The sequence below is a fragment of the Macaca fascicularis genome, chromosome 16, assembly GCF_037993035.2.
Source record: "Macaca fascicularis isolate 582-1 chromosome 16, T2T-MFA8v1.1".
Classification (NCBI taxonomy): domain Eukaryota; kingdom Metazoa; phylum Chordata; class Mammalia; order Primates; family Cercopithecidae; genus Macaca; species Macaca fascicularis.
The window spans coordinates 82,135,081-82,153,042 of NC_088390.1; the positions used below are offsets into that span (position 1 = coordinate 82,135,081).

Below are 17,962 nucleotides of genomic sequence, written 5' to 3' on the forward strand. Positions count from 1 at the left end.
CTGATGGGAAGGCTGGGCTCCTGCAGGGACCTCACCCTGGGTGCACCTTGTACACCTGGCCGGGGGTGGGGCAGCAATCAAAGAAATGGCTAAGGGTGGGGCACACCCAGTTGTTGGTCAAACCCAGCTCAAAGCACTTTCAAATAGAGAGATATATGGGGCTGTCTCTAGAAAGAGATGCAAGGATTGAGACGGGGGTGGCTGCTGGGGCTGGAGTCTGGATATTGGGGAACAGGCACAGGAGGGAGACTTCCTTTTCGCTCCGTGCCTTTGGTATTCTGAGTCCTGTGTCATATTGCCTGATCAGAAGAGAGCTCATAAACACATGGCAGTAAGGACTTTAGCTTCACGACACTGGACGAGCTTGTCACCACTTGAGGCAGAGCAATGAGGAAAGGACACTGGAAGGGATGACATGACAGGGCACCGGGGTTTAGGTCTCAGCTCAGCCACTTCTGTCTGCATGACTAGGAGCTGCCTCAGCTTCCTCATCTGTAAAATGGGACAGCAGGCCAGGCAAGGTGGCTCACGCCTGTAATCCCAGCACTTTGGGAGGCCGAGGTGGGTGGATCACCTGAGGTCAGGAGTTCAAGACCAGCCTGGCCAACATGGTGAAACCCCATTTCTACTAAAAATACAAAAAATTAGCTGGGTTTGGTGGTGCATGCCTGTAATCCCAGCTACTTGGGAGGCTGAGGCAGAATTGCTTGAGCCCGGGAGGCAAAGGTTGCAGTGAGCTGAGATCATGCCACTGCACTCCAGCCTGGGTGAGAAGAGCAAAACTCTGTCTCGAAATAAAAAATAAATAAATAAAATAAAATAAAATGGGACAGTAAAAGCCCCAGCTTTCCTTCTGGGCTGTTTCGGGGAAGTGACCAGTTCCTCCTTCAGGAGTGGCCAGACCTGCAACTGCTCCACCGGCTCTCTGAGTGACATTCAGCCCTGCCTGCGGGAGGGTGAGGACAAGCCATGCTCGGGCCGTGGGGAGTGCCAGTGCGGGCACTGTGTGTGCTACGGCGAAGGCCGCTACGAGGGTCAGTTCTGCGAGTATGACAACTTCCAGTGTCCCCGCACTTCTGGGTTCCTCTGCAATGGTGAGCACAACAGCTGCGGCCAATGCTGATGGTGGGGTAGGTGGTGGACAGCGAGCATGACCTTCCCGTCATGACCCGGGTTGGGAGAGCCAGGCTTGGAATCAGAATCCCCAAGTTCAGGCCCAGCCCACTCTGGATGCCCTGAGGGCTGCCCCCGAGTCCTGCCCCAACCTGGGCTTCACTTCCCTTATCTGCAACGTCCATGCCCAAGGCCACTGCTGGCAGGAATTTCCCCTGGTTTTAAGAGTCCAACTCCCCTGAGGTTCTCTCTGGCAGTTCAGTTCTATGCCCACCCCCCTTCTCCACACCCCTAGCTCATTAGAGTGGGTGCCCCCAGCTCAGTCCTCCAATGGCTGGCAGATATATGGCATTATGATCTTTCCTCTCTCCAAAGATGCTAAATTTGTGTGTGTGTGTGTGTGTGTGTGTGTGTGTGTGTGTGTGTGTGTGTGTGTGTGTTTGTTGTTGTTTTGGGACAGAGCTTTGCTCTTGTCATCCAGACTGGAGTACAATAGTACAATCTTGGCTCACTGCAACCTCCGCCTCCCCAGTTCAGGCAATTCTCCTACCTCAGCCTCCCTAGTAGCTGGGACAATAGGCATGCACCACCATGCCCAGCTAATTTTGTATTTTTAGTAGAGACAGGGTTTCACCATGTTGGCCAGGCTGGTCTTGAACTCCTGGCCTCAGGTGATCTGCCCACATCAGCCTCCCAAAGTGCTGGGATTACAGGCGTGAGCCACTGCACCCAGTCCAAAGATGCTAAATTTCTAGCTGGAGGGCCTGGAGCTTCCTCTGTATTCCCATGGGTCCAGGCCATAGGCACACAGTCTGGCCAGGAACATCAGATCTAGGCAGGGTCACAGAACTCAGATACGGCGGCATGTGGAAGGATTGGTAGTTGAATGGAGGAAGATGAATGAAAATCTACTCATCAAATACTTATGAAGCCCTCACTGTATACTTTCCAAGCCCCTGCTTTTCTACTCTTTCTTCTGTTCTTGCTTTTGTTCACCTTTTATTCTCTTCAACTGTCTGTTCCTGAGTGTGCTCAGAGAAACAGAAGAGAAAACTGGGCACCACTGGAAAAAGGCAGACAAGTGGCACAGAGGGAAGTATGAGAGAAGAAGGGAGGAAGGTGCCTCTGGGGAAGGAGGCAGGGCCAGAGTACAAAGGGCTTCAGTTCTAGTTCAGAGCAGGATTTCATCCTTTGGACAAAAGGGAGTCACTGGAGGTTTTAATTTCATTTTCTAACTATTTGTATATTAACCTTGTATCCAGCCACCTTGCTAAACACACTTATGGAACCTAATAATTTATCTGTAGATTCTTCTGCATACTTTGTGACATGTTCCTGATACTTGCAAATAATGGCAATTTTATTTATTTATTTATTTTTGAGATGGAGTCTTGTTCTGTCACCCAGGCTGGAGTGCAGTGGCATGATCTCAGCTCACTGCAACCTCTGCCTCCCAGGTTCAAGCAATTCTTCTGCCTCTGCCTCCCAAGTAGCTGGGATTATAGGGGCCTGCCACCACACCCAGCTAATTTTTGTATTTTTAGTGGAAACAGGGTTTCACCATGTTGGCCAGGCTGGTCTTTTTTTTTTTTTTTTTTTTTTTTGAGATGGAATCTTGCTCTATCACCCAGGCTGGAGTGCAGTGGCCGGATCTCAGCTCACTACAAGCTCCGCCTCCCGGGTTTATGCCATTCTCCTGCCTTAGCCTCCCGAGTAGCTGGGACTACAGGCGCCCGCCACCTCACCCAGCTAGTTTTTTTATATTTTTTAGTAGAGACGGGGTTTCACTGTGTTAGCCAGGATGGTCTCGATCTCCTGACCTCATGATTCGCCCAAAGTGCTGGGATTACAGGCTTGAGCCACCACGCCCAGCTGACAGTTTTATTTCTTTTTCTCTTTTTTTTTTTTTTTTTTTGAGACAGAATCTTGCTCTGTCACCAGGCTGGAGTGCAGTCTTGGCTCACTGCAACCTCCGCCTCCCGGGTTCAAGCGATTCTCCTCCCTCAGCCTCCTGAGTAGCCAGGACTACAGACATGCGCCACCACGCCCAGCTAATTTTTGTATTTTTAGTAGAGATGAGGTTCCTCCATGTTGGCCAGGATGGTCTCAGTCTCTTGACCTTGTGATCCGCCTGCCTTAGCTTCCCAGTGCTGGGATTACAGGCGTGAGCCACCTTGCCTGGTCTTCTTTTTTTTTTTTTTTGAGATGGAGTCTCACTCTGTCGCCCAGGCTGGAGTGCAGTGGCACAATCTCCGCTCACTGCAAGCTCTGCCTCCCAGGTTCACGCACACCATTCTCCTACCTCAGCCTACCAAGTAGCTGGGACTATAGGCACCCGCCACCATGCCTGGCTAATTTTTTTGTATTTTTTAGTGGAGGCGGGGCTTCACCCTGTTAGCCAGGGTGGTCTTGATCTCCTGGCCTCATGATCTGCCGGCCTCGGCCTCCCAAAGTGCTGGGATTACAGGTGTGAGCCACCGTGCCCGGCCTTGCCTGGCCTTATTTCTCACCTTCTAAAGCTTATACATCTTATTTCTTTTTCTGACCTTATTGCATTGGCCAGGACCCATTAGAGGTTCTCAGTCAGGGGAGCAGGAGCCACATGATTGGATTTGTTTTGAGATGATTACTCTGGCTGCAGAGTGGAAGGTAGGCAGGATGGAGGCAGAATCTCCAGGGAAGGAGATTCCAGGAAAGTGAGGAAGAGATGACTTCTACCCCAGGGTAGTGGCATCCTAGCTCCCACAGTTCTGCTCCCACAGGTCCTCCTTGCCAGGTGGGCAGCCTGGACTACAGGCACAGATGTAGCTCTCATCTCCCTTCCCTGTCCCTCTCTGCAGACCGAGGACGCTGCTCCATGGGCCAGTGTGTGTGTGAGCCTGGTTGGACAGGCCCAAGCTGTGACTGTCCCCTCAGCAATGCCACCTGCATCGACAGCAATGGGGTAGGCCTGGGCATAAGACAGTGTCTGTCAGGACAACCCACCCTCTCCAGAGAGAACCCTATGGAGAGAGGAGAGGGAACAGGCAGGGATGGGGCACAGCTGGCTCACTGGTGCCCCCTTCTACCCCAGGGCATCTGTAATGGACGTGGCCACTGTGAGTGTGGCCGCTGCCACTGCCACCAGCAGTCGCTTTACACGGACACCATCTGCGAGATCAACTACTCAGCGGTGAGGCCAGGACCTACGGGGTGTGGGCGTGGGAACCCAAGGCACAGGCGAGGGTGGGCAGGAGGGGCTAAGCCTGATGCCACAGGAGCTGGCCAAGGGCAAGAGGTTTGGGGAGCAGCGGGGATCTGGCAGAAGCCCACCCAACACAGTGCCTATCTGCCCTGCCTTTCCCCGCCAAGATCCACCCGGGCCTCTGCGAGGACCTACGCTCCTGCGTGCAGTGCCAGGCATGGGGCACCGGGGAGAAGAAGGGGCGCACGTGTGAGGAATGCAACTTCAAGGTCAAGATGGTGGACGAGCTTAAGAGAGGTAGGGGCAGGGGCTGAGGGTTGGAGGTGCTGAGAGCCTAGGCAGGGGGCATCCAACGGGGCAAGGATGTCATCACCTGGACAGGGGTTTGCAGTCTGGGCTAAGGCCACACAGTCCGGACAGGAACTCCAGAGCTGGGAGGGACCACAGAACCCAGATAGAGGACACTGAGTCCCAGAAAAGGGTAAAAGCCTGAGCAGGAGGCACAGAACCCAGGCGATGGGACACAGTCTGGCCCAGGAAGGTACCAAGAGTCATGGTGGGGGGCACCTGACTTGGGCAGGGGCATGCACACAGCAGGGGTACATGGTCACGCTTTGGAGACACGCAGCCTCCCCTCCTCGAGGTCAGATATGTTTTCTGGACACTGAGCTTCTGGGTGACATCCAGGTCAGGGAAGTGGGGGAGGTCGGTTTCTAGACTCTGATGCTCCTGATCAGGGGAGCCCCTGCCCCCACCCGTCCCTGTGCCAGGTGAGAGCACGGCTTTGCAAGGACTTCCACTCTTCCCCAGGAGGCCCTGCTGTGGGTGAGGCAGGTCCCAGCGTAGGGGCCCCCTCACCAGACCCTGGGGTCCTCTGGGGCGGAGGGGTGTGACTGGGGTGCCCTGCTGACCGGCTGTGGGTACAGCCGAGGAGGTGGTGGTGCGCTGCTCCTTCCGGGACGAGGACGATGACTGCACCTACAGCTACACCATGGAAGGCGACGGCGCCCCTGGGCCCAACAGCACCGTCCTGGTGCACAAGAAGAAGGGTGAGCTGGTGGGGCCGGCTGCAGGGAGGGGCATGTTGTCAGAGCTTGGTGGGGAGGACAGGCACCACCTCCCGCTGCCTCTTCTCTCCAGACTGCCCTCCCAGCTCCTTCTGGTGGCTCATCCCCCTGCTCCTCCTCCTCCTGCCGCTCCTGGCCCTGCTGCTGCTGCTCTGCTGGAAGTACTGCGCCTGCTGCAAGGTAAGAGCCCGGGCCCCTCCCAGGGCCTCATCTCCCCAGGGTCCCCACCCCAACAGGGCCCCCACCCTCCACCAGGGTCCCCAGCCCCCGCCTGGGTCCGCATCTCCCCAGGGTCCCCACCCAACAGGGCCCCCACCCTCCACCAGGGTCCCCAGCCCCCACCTGGGTCCGCATCTCCCCAGGATCCCCACCCCAAGAGGGCCCCCACCCTCCACCAGGGTCCCCAACCCCCTCCTGGGTCTCCACCTCCCCAGAGTCCCCACCCCAACAGGGGCCCCATGCTCCATCACAGTCCCCGCTTCCCCAGGGTCCCCAACCCCATCCTGGGCCCACCTCACCAGGATCCGCAACCCCATCCTGGGTCCCCACCTCACCAGGGTCCCCTCCCTGACAGGGTCCCCACCCTCCATCAGGGTCCCCAACCCCCCTCAGGGTCCCCGGCCTCCCTGTGGTTCCCCCAACAGCCCACCACCATCCCCACTCCTGCAGCTTTCTAGCCAGAGCCTTCAGCCCGTGGAGCCCAGCTGTCTGGATTCTGGTCCCAGCTGTGTGACCTTGGGCAAATTACTTACTCTCTCCATGCCTCAGTTCCCTCGTCTGTAAAATGAAGGTCATAGAATTGACCTCAGAAAATGGAGCTGAAGCTTAAATTAGTGAAGTTCAGAAGGGACTGACCTGTAGCATGTACCATCGCCCCCGCCCTGCTTGGAAAGACCCACACCAACCCCATCCAGCTTCCCAAGTGACAGTCATGATGGTGACGCCTATGAGCTCCTAGCCCGAGTCATCCTGGAGCCCCAGCCCCCAGCTCAGCCCTTGCCAGCGTCCGCTCTCTGCTTAGCTCAGCGTTCTTCTTTGTGCTGTCGCCACAGCATGTCCATGTGACTCCATTTCTCCGCCCCCATCACCCCATGAGGCCAGTGGGGTAAGGTCACTATGCCCTATGACAGATGGAGAAATTGGGGCTGAGAGGCAGGTGATAAATGCACAGTCCTCAGAAGGGGCTGAGGCAAGCTGAGCCCACATCTTCCCCAGCTCTAGCGCCTGCCCAGGACCCCCACTCCATCAGTCATCAATGGGCAGATCCCTGAGAGCACCTGTTCTGGGGTCAGCCACGTGCAAAGGGCCTGGGAGCCACAACAGGGAAGGGAGGGCCCTGCCCACCAGGAGCTGGTGGTCCTTGGGGAGAACAGATAAGAGAGAGGAAAGTGTGGAGGATGGCATGGCCGAGTGGGGACTGTAGGCAGCAGACCACACTCCGTAGTAACCACCAGTATTGTGGGATATTAGTGTGCATTACATAGGAAAGGAGTTATGTGATCAAATAGGTTTGAGCCAGGCACGGTTGCGCATGCCTGTAGTCCCAGCTACTTGGAAAGCTGAGGTAGGAGGATCGCTTGAGTCTGGGAGTTTGAGGCTATGATTATGCCACTGCACTCCAGCCTGGGTGACACAGTGAGACTCTATCTCAAAAAGAAAAAAAAAAAGATTTAAGAAACAAGTTTCTTAAACCTGTAGCATGGGGTTTGAGAAACAAGTTTCTTAAACTTATTTAAGTTACAGTGGCTCACACCTGTAATCCCAGCACTTTGGGAGGCCAAGGTGGGTGGATCACTTGAGGTCAGGAGTTCAAGACCAGCCTGGCCAACATGGTGAAACCCCATCTCTACCAAAAATACAAAAATTAGCCGGGCATGGTGGCGTGTGCCTGTAATCCCAGCTACTTGGGAGGCTGAAGCAGGAGAATCACTTGAACCCAGGAGGCGGAGGTTGCAGTGAGCCAAGACCGCATCACTACACTCCAGCCTGGCAACAGAGTGAGACTCTGTCTCAAAAAAAAAAAAAAAAAGAAATACAAAATTAGCTGGGCATGGAGGCGGGCGCCTGTAATCCCAGTTACTGGGGGTGCTGAGTCAGAAGAATTGCTTGAACCTGGGAGGCAGAGGTTGCAGTAAGCCAAGATCGCATCACTGCATTCCAGACTGGGCAACAGAGTGAGACATCGTCTCAAAAAAAAAAAAAAAGAAAAGAAACAAGTTTCTTCTCTGCAGGACTTCTCAGAGGCTTTGATATAGTCCTGTGCCTAATGAACCTGCAGGAGGGGCATGGGGAATGAATTCAGTGCTTCCCAAGTGAATCTGACCACAGAACCTTTACAGGGCACCTGGCAGGATGAGGGTTCCACAGCACAAACTTTGGGAGCCCTCTGCCCCCATCCCCCTCTATGCCCTTGTGTGCCATGCTTACACCCTGCCAACACCTGGATATTCTGGTGTCTGGGGAGGCACTGTCACCCCTCTGGACCATTGGCATGGGGCAGGGTGGCTGGAAGGGCTTACCTGGGCCAGGGCAGTTGTCTCAGGCCTCACCCTCACCCACCTTGTCTCCTAGGCCTGCCTGGCACTTCTCCCTTGCTGCAACCGAGGTATGGGCCTGGCATCGCAGGGGCAGCATGGGCTCTGACTGCTCTCTTTCTCTGAGCTGGGATGGAGGGAAGTTGAACCTGGAACGGCAGAGGCTGGAGGCTGTGGGGTCCCATCTGATGAGGTTGGGCTGTGCGGGTCTAGGGAGGGGTGCCGTGCTGAGGACCCCATCCTGCAGGTCACATGGTGGGCTTTAAGGAAGACCACTACATGCTGCGGGAGAACCTGATGGCCTCAGACCACCTGGACACGCCCATGCTGCGCAGCGGGAACCTCAAGGGCCGTGACGTGGTCCGCTGGAAGGTCACCAACAACGTGCAGCGGCCTGGCTTTGCCACTCATGCCGCCAGCATCAACCCCACAGAACTGGGTGAGGGCAGGGCTGGGCGCCACAGCTCTGGGCAGTGCTCTTCGGGCCCTCTGTTCCAGATCTGGGATCACAGCACGCCTCTTCTCTGGGTGTGGGGTGCAGGGACAGGGCTCAGTCACCTTTTGCCCTATCCTGATGGTGCTATGAACCTCATGCCTCAGTGTGCGTGGCCTAGTGGCCGGGCATCCCCGGATCCTAGCATGGTTGCTGGAGGGATGCTCTGTGGTGCCCGTCATGCAGGGAGCTGACCACATCCATCTCACCCCCTCCCACCGCCTTTCCCTAGTGCCCTACGGGCTGTCCTTGCGCCTGGCCCGCCTTTGCACCGAGAACCTGCTAAAGCCTGACACTCGGGAGTGTGCCCAGCTGCGCCAGGAGGTGGAGGAGAACGTAAGGACCCAGGAGCTAGGCCTGGCCAGAGATGTGGGTATGAGGGTGGGGGGGGTGGGCAGGGCAGAGCGAACACAGTCGTGGCACCAAGATTCGTTCACTAGGGGAGAGGGGCCTCTCTGGATCTGTGCCTGGCAGGGCCATCCTGGTATCTGTTTCCAGAGGGCAGGAGGCCAGAGCCTGGGCCCAGGATGCGGCCCCACGGGGCATCAGCCAACCTCAGGCCCCAGCCAACCCTGAGGGCCTCTGGGTACAGAGGCTGCCTGGGTCCTCAGCCTGAGGGCTTACCATGGGGTGGCCTAGGCCCAGCCTCACACCCCTCCCTTGCCTGGCAGCTGAACGAAGTCTACAGGCAGATCTCCGGTGTACACAAGCTCCAGCAGACCAAGTTCCGGTGAGTCCTAGGGTGCCCAGGTTGGGTGAGGGAGCCACTCCTACCGCCGACTCCAGGAGCTGAAGCCTCCAGGCAGATCAGGCCTCCACTTCAGGGCTCTCTGGCTCACAGCACCCTCTTTGTCCCCACAGGCAGCAGCCCAATGCTGGGAAAAAGTGAGTAGAAGACTGGTGGGTGAGACAGCCCCCACTTCCTGCCCACCTGTCCCCAGCCCAGCCATCTGCCTCGTCCGTCCCTGCTCCATCTCCATCCCATAGGAAGGGAGGGCCAGATGTGTCCGTCGGGTTTGGACCTTCATTCGTTCCTTTGACCATTTCTTCAACAAATGCTAACGTGAAGTGCTTGCTATGAAGTGGCCCCTGGACTAGAGCAGGCAAAAGCAAATCAACCCAGTCCCTGCCCTCATACAGGTGACCATCCAGCCCCCCACCCAGTACTAGCGATAGCAGGTACACATCTCCATCCGCTCCAAGGTCCAAGACCTGGATCCTGGGTGTACCTCTGGAGGCCAGGCAGGTTACACACCTTTTTCCCCAGGTCCTACTCCGAGTCCTGGCCCTTCACGGGGAGAGACAGGGAGTGAGGAGGGGGTCTCAATGCAGGGACAGCAGAGCTAGAATCGCAGCACACGGCCATCAGTAAGAACCATTAGCTGGGTGTGTGCCTTACACCTGTAATCCCAGGATTTTGGGAGGCTGAGGCGGGTGGATCACCTCAGGTCAGGAGTTCAAGACCAGCCAGGCCAACATGGTGAATACACCATCTCTACTAAAAATACAAAAATTAGCCAGGCGTGGTGGCGGGCGCCTGTAATCCCAGCTACTCGGGAGGCTGAGGCAGGAGAATCGCTTGAACCTGGGAGGCAGAGGTTGCAGTGAGCTGAGATTACACCACTGCACTCCAGCCTGGGCGACAGAGCGAGACTATCTCGGGAAAAAAAAAAAAAAAAGAATGGCTGACCAGCATTTCTGATCCTGCTACCGGCCAAGCATGGTCCTAAGGGCTTTCCGTGTGTGGTTATCTTGTGGTTATCTTATCCAACCCGCTCATCAAGCCTGTGAGGTAGATATCACTGCTGTTCCCATTTTGCCGATGAGGAAGCTGAGGCTCAAAAGGGTTAAGTGACTTGCCCAAGGTTATCCAGCTATCAAGAACTAGAGCCAGGGCTGGGGCTGCAGCAGCCTGGCTTGAGCACTCACACCCTTAGCATCTTTGCAGTCCAGCCCTTGATGAGGTGGGCAGAGAAGCCCATTTCACAGAGGAGGATGCTGAGGACAAGGAGGTGCCATGGCTGGGCTGAGGCTGCAGGGTAAAGGGCATAGGGCTGGCATGGGCCTGGAGCACTGCCTGCCTCTGAAGACCCTGCACTTCTTGCTGTCTTACATCCTGGCCCCTGAAGGGGAGAGGACAGGCAGGAGGGACAGGGCAGCAGGTGCCAGCCTGACCCCTCCCCTGCCTGAACCCTCCACCCTCAACCCAGGCAAGACCACACCATTGTGGACACAGTGCTGATGGCGCCCCGCTCGGCCAAGCCGGCCCTGCTGAAGCTTACAGAGAAGCAGGTGGAACAGAGGGCCTTTCATGACCTCAAGGTGGCCCCCGGCTACTACACCCTCACTGCAGACCAGGGTAGGAGGGCGGGTCCCCTGTGCCACTGCCTCGCATCTCCTGCCCATGTGGCCCCGTGACCCACTCTGACCACCTCCCAACCCACCCAGACGCCCGGGGCATGGTGGAGTTCCAGGAGGGTGTGGAGCTGGTGGACGTACGGGTGCCCCTCTTTATCCGGCCTGAGGACGACGAGGAGAAGCAGCTGCTGGTGGAGGCCATCGATGTACCTGCGGGCACTGCCACCCTTGGCCGCCGCCTGGTAAACATCACCATCATCAAGGAGCAAGGTGGGTCAGGGTGGGGAGAGTGAGGGAGGCAGACGGGGGCTCAGGGGCACTGGTTCCTCCTGCGTAAGTGGAATTGCGACCTGGCAACGCTAGTCACTTAACCTCTGCAAACCTTGGTTTCTCCATCTGTAAAATGGGTAAGAGCTCTTTTATGGAATACGGGGCTGTTCACCTCGCCAAAGTGCCTGGTGGTGAGCGCTCAGTAAATGGAAGCTTCTGTTGCATCCTCATAAGGGCCAGCCCCTTGCTCCTCTCTATCTAGAGGAGGGGTTGGCCAAGGCATGGCACCGTGGACATCTGACCCCTCCTGCCACCTGTGCCGGAAGCCACGGGCCTCAGGCCTGTTCCTGCTCTGCTCCAGCCCTGGGGCTGAGGGCTCCGTCTCTGGTCCTGCCTGTGCCTGGCCTCCCTCCTCTGCCTGGCCCTTCCAGGATGTCTGCTGGACACTTTGTTCCAGACCCACTTTTTTTTGTTTCTTGAGATGGAGTCTCGCTCTGCCACCCAGGCTGGAGTGCAATGGCGCCATCTCGGCTCACTGCAACAGCTGCCTCCCAGGTTGAAGTGATTCTCCTGCCTCAGCCTCCCGAGTAGCTGGGATTACAGGCGCTGGCCACCATGCCCGGCTAATTTTTCTATGTTTAGTAGACATGGGGTTTCGCCATGTTGGCCAGACTGGTCTCGAACTCCTGACCTCAGGTTATCCACCTGCCTCGGCCTCCTAAAGTGCTGGGATTACAGGCGCAAGCCACTGCACCCAGTCCCTCACATTTTTCTGGAAGGATTTTCCGTTTCGCTCCTGTGCTTTTCCCAGAGGGCAGTGCATGGAGGCAAACAAGTGGACTCATGGATTCTGGGCTGGGCTGGGCCGGGCTGCAGGAGAGCAGAAGGTGGGAAGGGACTGGGCCCAGCTCTGACCAGTGCCCGGGCTCCTTGCAGCCAGAGATGTGGTGTCCTTTGAGCAGCCTGAGTACTCGGTCAGCCGTGGGGACCAGGTGGCTCGCATCCCTGTCATCCGGCGCGTCCTGGACGGCGGGAAGTCTCAGGTCTCCTACCGCACGCAGGATGGCACTGCACAGGGCAACCGGGTGAGGCTCCGCCATGGGGTCGAGGGTGCAGCCTGGGGGGCTGCGTGGGCACTGCATTGGGTTCCCAGGACAAAGCAGTACATGGCAGCTGCTTGAGTCCCTGGATGCTGGCCATGCCCCTGGCTGGCCTCCCAAGGATATGTTCACCTGCTCCTGCCACCCTGTGGTAGGGGAGTCTCACCTGCCCAGGGTGCCAGTGACACCCTGGGTGAGGGTCCATTGCTGCCAGGGACTCAGGCCAAGAGGGCTCTTTCCTTCATGGACCAGGGACCTGCCCAGACCATTCCTGTCCCCTCCTGCAACCCAGGATCCACAGGGCAGCCAAACCTCTTGGAGATAAACTCCCGCTATATGCCCCAGTCCTGGGGGCTTTGGGCTTCTTGAGCTGGGATCAAAGACCCCGTGTCCCCGGGCCAGACTCCTCAAGGGCTGTAACGATTTGCCCTCCCCTGGGCCAAGCAGCAGGAGCAACCATTCAAGGCAGGGAGTGCCGTGGCTGGGCCAGCATCACCTTCACTGCTGAGCCCCAGTGCTGGGGTACAGCCAAATCCAGGTGCACACAGGCTGGACTGGGTTTTAGGCTTCATAGTTTTGTTTCTTTTGTTTGTTTCGTGTGGGGTTTTTTGCTGCTTATTTTTTTGGGGAGTCAGGGTCTTGTTATGTTGCCCAGGCTGGTCTTGAACTCCTGACCTCAAGTGATCGACCCACCTCGGCCTCCCAAAGTGCTGGGATTACAGGAGTGAGCCACCATGCCTGGCCTAGTTTTTGTATCTTTAGTAGAGATGGAGTTTTGCCATGTTGGGCAGGCTGGTCTTAAACTCCTGATCTCAAGTGATCCGCCCACCTCGGCTTCCCAAAGTGCAGGGATTACAGGTGTGAGCCAGTGCACCTGGCTTTTCTAGTTTTTAAATGTTGGCAACAAATCCATAATTAAAAACAAAGGCCAGGCATGGTGGCTCACACCTGTAATCCCAGCACTTTGGGAGGCTAAGGTGGGAGAATCACTTGAACCCAGGTGTTCGAGACCCTGTCTACACATATAATGTAAACATGAGCTGGGCACAGTAGTGCATACCTGTGGACCCAGCCACTTGGGAGGCTGAGGCAGGAGGATCACTTGAGGCCAGGAGGTTTAGGCTGCAGTGAGCCATGTTCATGCTACTGCACTTCAGCCTGGGCAACAGAGTAAGACCCTCTTTAAAAAAAAAATTAATTAAAAAAAAAAATCAAACAAAAAAACAAAGAAACAAAACCTGGTTCAGTGCAGTAGCTCATGCACGTAATCCCAACGCTGTGGGAGACCACAGTGGGAGGATCCCTTGAGCCCAGGATTTGGAGGCCAGCTTGGGCAACATAGTGAGACCCTGTCTCTACTGAAAAAAAAAAAAAGGCCAGGCGAGGCGGCGTCTGCCGGTAATCTTAGTATTGTGGGAGGCCAAGGCGGGTGGATCTCCTGAGGTCACGAGTTCGAGACCAGCCTGGCCAACATGGTGAAAACATTTCTCTACTAAAAATACAAAAATTAGCTGGGCACGGTGACACATGCCTCTAATCTCAGCTACCCGGGAGGCCGAGGCAGGAGAATTGCTGGAAACCAGGAGGTGGTGGCTGCAGTGAACTGAGATCACGCCACTGCACTCCAGCCTGAGCGACAGAGCGAGACTCCATCTCAAAAAAAGAAAAAAAAAATTATCTCAAAAGTAATAAAGTCTCATCTCCCTGGGCCCAGAGGCCCGTTTGGCAAACATAGGGGAGCGTGTAGTCAGCAGGCCCAGGCTGCCTGGCCACATCCTATTTTTATTTACTTCTTTTTATTGATAGGAACTGTTCTCATTATTTTTCCAATGTCCCCCATAAAAATTCCAAAGAAGAATTTTTTTTTTTTTTTTTTTTTTTTTTTTTTTTTTGTTGTTGTTGTTGTTGTTGTTGAGACAGAGTCTCGCTTTGTCGCCCAGACTGGAGTGCAGTGGTCGGATCTCAGCTCACTGCAAGCTCCGCCTCCCAGGTTCACGCCATTCTCCTGCCTCAGCCTCCCGAGTAGCTGGGACTACAGACGCCCACCACCTCGCCCGGCTAGGTTTTTGTATTTTTTAGTAGAGACGGGGTTTCACCGTGTTAGCCAGGATGGTCTCGATCTCCTGACCTCGTGATCCGCCCATCTCGGCCTCCCAAAGTGCTGGGATTACAGGCTTGAGCCACTGCACCCGGCCCGAATTTTTTTTATTTTAAGAGACAAGGTCTCCCTCTAGCCCAGGGTGGAGTACAGTGGCATAGTCCTAGCTCTCTACAATCTTAAACTCCTGGACTCAAGCAATCCTTCAACCTCAGCCTCCCAAGTAGCTGGGACTACAGATGTCTACCACCACACTGGCTAATTTTGTTTTTTTTTTTTTCTTTGAGACAGAGTCTCGCTCTGTTGCCCAGGCTGGCACGATCTCAGCTCACTGCAACCTCCACCTCCAGGGTTCAAGTGATTCTCCTGCCTCAGGCTCCCAAGTAACTGGGACTACAGGTGCGCACCACCACGCCCAGCTAATTTTCATATTTTTAGTAGAGATGGGGTTTCACCATGTTGGTCAGGCTGGTCTCAAACTCCTGACCTCGTGATCCACCCACCTCAGTCTCCCAAAGTGCTGGGATTACAGCGTGAGCCCCCGCGCCCGGCCATTTTGTGTTTTTAGCAGAGATAGGTTTTCGCCATGTTGCCCAGGCTGCTCTCGAACTCCTGGGATAACATGATCCTTTTGCCTTGCCTTCTGGCTATCCTGTTACATTTGTATAAAGATGCTTTGAGGCTGGGTGCAGTGGCTCATGCCTGTAATCCCAGCACTTTGGGAGGCCAGGGTGGGCGGATCGCTTGAGATCAGGAGGTTGAGACCAGCCTGGCCAACATGGCAAAACCCTGTCTGTACCGAATATACAGAAAATGATCTGGGTATGGTGGTGTGCACCTGTGGTCCCAGCTACTTGGGAGGCTGAGGTGGAGCCCAGTAGGTGGAGGTTGCAGTGAGCCGAGATAGTGCCACTGCACTCCAGCCTGGGTGACAGAGTAAGACACCTGTCTCAAAAAAAAAAAAAAAAAAAAAAAAAGGCTTTGATATTTATTTTTAAAAACATTTTAATTTCTCATCTTTTTATTTTTGAAAAACTTCAAACATACAGAAAAATGGAAGGAACAATAAAACTAGCACCCATTTACCCTTTACATAGATTCACCAATTGCTAATATTTGCTTTCTCTCTCTTTCTATATAGATAGCAACACAGAAATAGAGATACAGATGTGGACATCTGTATCTTCACATTGATTATACTAGTACCTAAAATTAGTCCATATTCCAGCTGGGCATCACCAGTGACTCACACCTTAATCCCAGTACTTTGGGAAGCCGAGGCAGGTGGATCACCTGAGGTCAGGAGTTTGACACCAGTCTGACCAACATGGAGAAACCTCGTCTCTACGAAAAATACAAAAATTAGCCGGGCATGGTGGCGGGTGCCTACAATCCCAGCTACTAGCTAGGCTGAGGCAGGAGAATCATTTGAACCCAGTGGGTGGAGGTTGCACTGAGCTGAGATTGCACCACTTCACTCCAGTCTGGGCAAAAGAGCAAAACTCTATTCCAAAAAATATATATAAAATAAAATAAAATTGGTCCATATTCCGATGTCCCCTTGTTTGGATGTCCCAATAATGTCCTTTATAGCTTTTTTCCTCCCAATGCAGGAACCAATCAAGGATTCGGCATTGAATTTTTTCACGGGTCCTGACTCCTTTTATCTAGAAAAGCTTCCTGGCTTTGTCTTCCGTGGCGCTGACTTTTATTAAGACAAGATCTTGCTCTGTTGCCCAGGCTGGAGTGCAATGCCTTACTGCAACCTCCACCTCCCGGGTTCAAGCATTTCTCCTGCCTTAGCCTTCCAAGTACCTGCGATTACAGGCACCTGCCACCATGCTGGGCTAATGACACTGACACTGACATTTTTGAAATATCTATGTAGGTTGCTTGCAGGCAGCTCCCTGGTTTTTTTTGTTGTTGTTGTTTTGTTTTGTTTTTGTTTTTGTTTTACAACTATGGGCCTCACTTTCTGAGTTGGGTGGCATGAGGTTGCCTCCCCAGCCATGGCCCTGGCTGCTGAGCCTGGAATTGAAATCTTGCCCTGAAGTGCCACCTAGTGGTCTTCTATGTGAAGGATTTTCTTTTTTTTCCTCCCAGTTCTTTTATTCTGGAAAGCTCAGGCAAGCTCCACTGCATTGAAAGGAAGCTGGGTGGCTCACATCTGTAATCCCAGCCCTTTGGGAGGCCAAGGTGGGTGGATCGCTTGAGGCTGGGAGTTCAAGACCAGCCTAGGCAACATAGGGCAACCGTGCCTCTACAAAAAAAGAAAAAATTAGCTAGGTGTGGTGCACACCTGTAGTCCCACTACTTAGGAGGCTGAGGGAAAGGATGGGCTGAGCCCAGGAGGTCAAGGCTTCAGTGAGCCGTGATTGTGCCCCTGCACTCCAGCCTGGGTGACAAGAGTGAGACCCTATCTCAAAAAAAAAAAAAACAAAAAAAAAACACAAAAACATGGCTGGACATGGTGGCTCACGTCTGTAATCCCAGCATTTTGGGAGGCCAAGTCGGGAGGATCACTTGAAGTCAGGAGTTCAAGACCAGCCTGGCCAACATGGTGAAACCCCATCTCTACTAAAAAGACAAAAATTAGCCGGGCGTGGTGGCAGGTGCCTGTAATCCCAACTATTTGGGAAACTGAGGTGTGAGAATCATTTGAACCCGGAAGGTGGAGGTTGCAGTGAACCGAGATCACGCCACTGCACTCCAGCCTAGGCGAAAGAGTGAGATTACACCTCAAAAAAAAAAAAAAAAAACCCACAAAAACCTGAAGCTGATATAAGTACTCCACCCAGCAAGCAGGGATGATCTCTGTGGTATCCATGAGGTTGGGAGGGAGCATGTGGCCGTGACTCTTGCCTCAGCCCCCGGCCACGACCCTGACCCTGACCCCTCCACTCCCAGGACTACATCCCTGTGGAGGGTGAGCTGCTGTTCCAGCCTGGAGAGGCCTGGAAAGAGCTGCAGGTGAAGCTCCTGGAGCTGGAAGAGGTCGACTCCCTTCTGCGGGGCCGCCAGATCCGCCGTTTCCACGTACAGCTCAGCAACCCTAAGTTTGGGGCCCACCTGGGCCAGCCCCACTCCACCACCATCATCATCAGGGACCCAGGTAGGCAGAGCCTGGGGGTTGGCTTAAGCAGGGGGAGAGGGAAGACTGGGGGTCTCTCAACTAGGTCTGCCAGATTTAGCAAATCCAAACACAGGACTCCTGGGTAAATCTGAATTTCAGATAACAACATACACGTTGGTAGGGTAAGTATGTTCCATGCAATATTTGGAACGTACTTATCCTATTTTTGCAAAATGGGCTGGGTGTACTGGCTCATGCCTGTAATCCCAGCACTTTGGGAGGCTGCAGTGGGAGGATCACTTGAGCCCAGGAGTTCTAGACCAGCCTGGGCAACATAGTGAGACCTTGTCTCTACAAAAAATAAACAAGGCCGGGCGCGGTGGCTTAAGCCTGTAATCCCAGCACTTTGGGAGGCCGAGGCGGGCGGATCACGAGGTCAGGAGATCGAGACCATCCTGGCTAACACAATGAAACCCCGTCTTCACTAAAAATACAAAAAAAAATTAGCCGGGCGTGGTGGCGGCGCCTGTAGTCCCAGCTACTCGGGAGGCTGAGGCAGGAGAATGGCGGGAACCTGGGAGGCGGAGCTTGCAGTGAGCCGAGATCGCGCCACTGCACTCCAGCCTGGGCGACAGAGCAAGACTCCGCCTCAAAAAAATAAAAAATAAAAAA

At 54.7% G+C, this 17,962-nt stretch overlaps 1 protein-coding gene across 24 annotated transcripts in view; it reads left to right on the forward strand.

Moving 5' to 3' along the window:
- The window catches only part of ITGB4 (integrin subunit beta 4), a 38,907-nt gene that overhangs the window by 11,890 nt on the left and 9,055 nt on the right, over positions 1 to 17,962 (forward strand). For all 24 annotated transcript variants that reach the window (XR_012426168.1, XR_012426169.1, XR_012426170.1 and 21 more), the window contains 15 exons: positions 892 to 1,094; positions 3,954 to 4,057; positions 4,187 to 4,285; positions 4,465 to 4,594; positions 5,224 to 5,346; positions 5,438 to 5,544; positions 7,936 to 7,969; positions 8,146 to 8,337; positions 8,624 to 8,727; positions 9,063 to 9,121; positions 9,253 to 9,276; positions 10,602 to 10,750; positions 10,840 to 11,019; positions 11,956 to 12,104; positions 17,125 to 17,329. Coding sequence is in view for 19 of the 24 variants with exons in the window: in XM_045376670.2 (XP_045232605.2) it covers positions 892 to 1,094; positions 3,954 to 4,057; positions 4,187 to 4,285; positions 4,465 to 4,594; positions 5,224 to 5,346; positions 5,438 to 5,544; positions 7,936 to 7,969; positions 8,146 to 8,337; positions 8,624 to 8,727; positions 9,063 to 9,121; positions 9,253 to 9,276; positions 10,602 to 10,750; positions 10,840 to 11,019; positions 11,956 to 12,104; positions 17,125 to 17,329 (1,862 nt within the window). In the remaining 5 variants the exon portion in view is untranslated. The remainder of the gene's footprint in view (positions 1 to 891; positions 1,095 to 3,953; positions 4,058 to 4,186; positions 4,286 to 4,464; positions 4,595 to 5,223; positions 5,347 to 5,437; positions 5,545 to 7,935; positions 7,970 to 8,145; positions 8,338 to 8,623; positions 8,728 to 9,062; positions 9,122 to 9,252; positions 9,277 to 10,601; positions 10,751 to 10,839; positions 11,020 to 11,955; positions 12,105 to 17,124; positions 17,330 to 17,962) is intronic.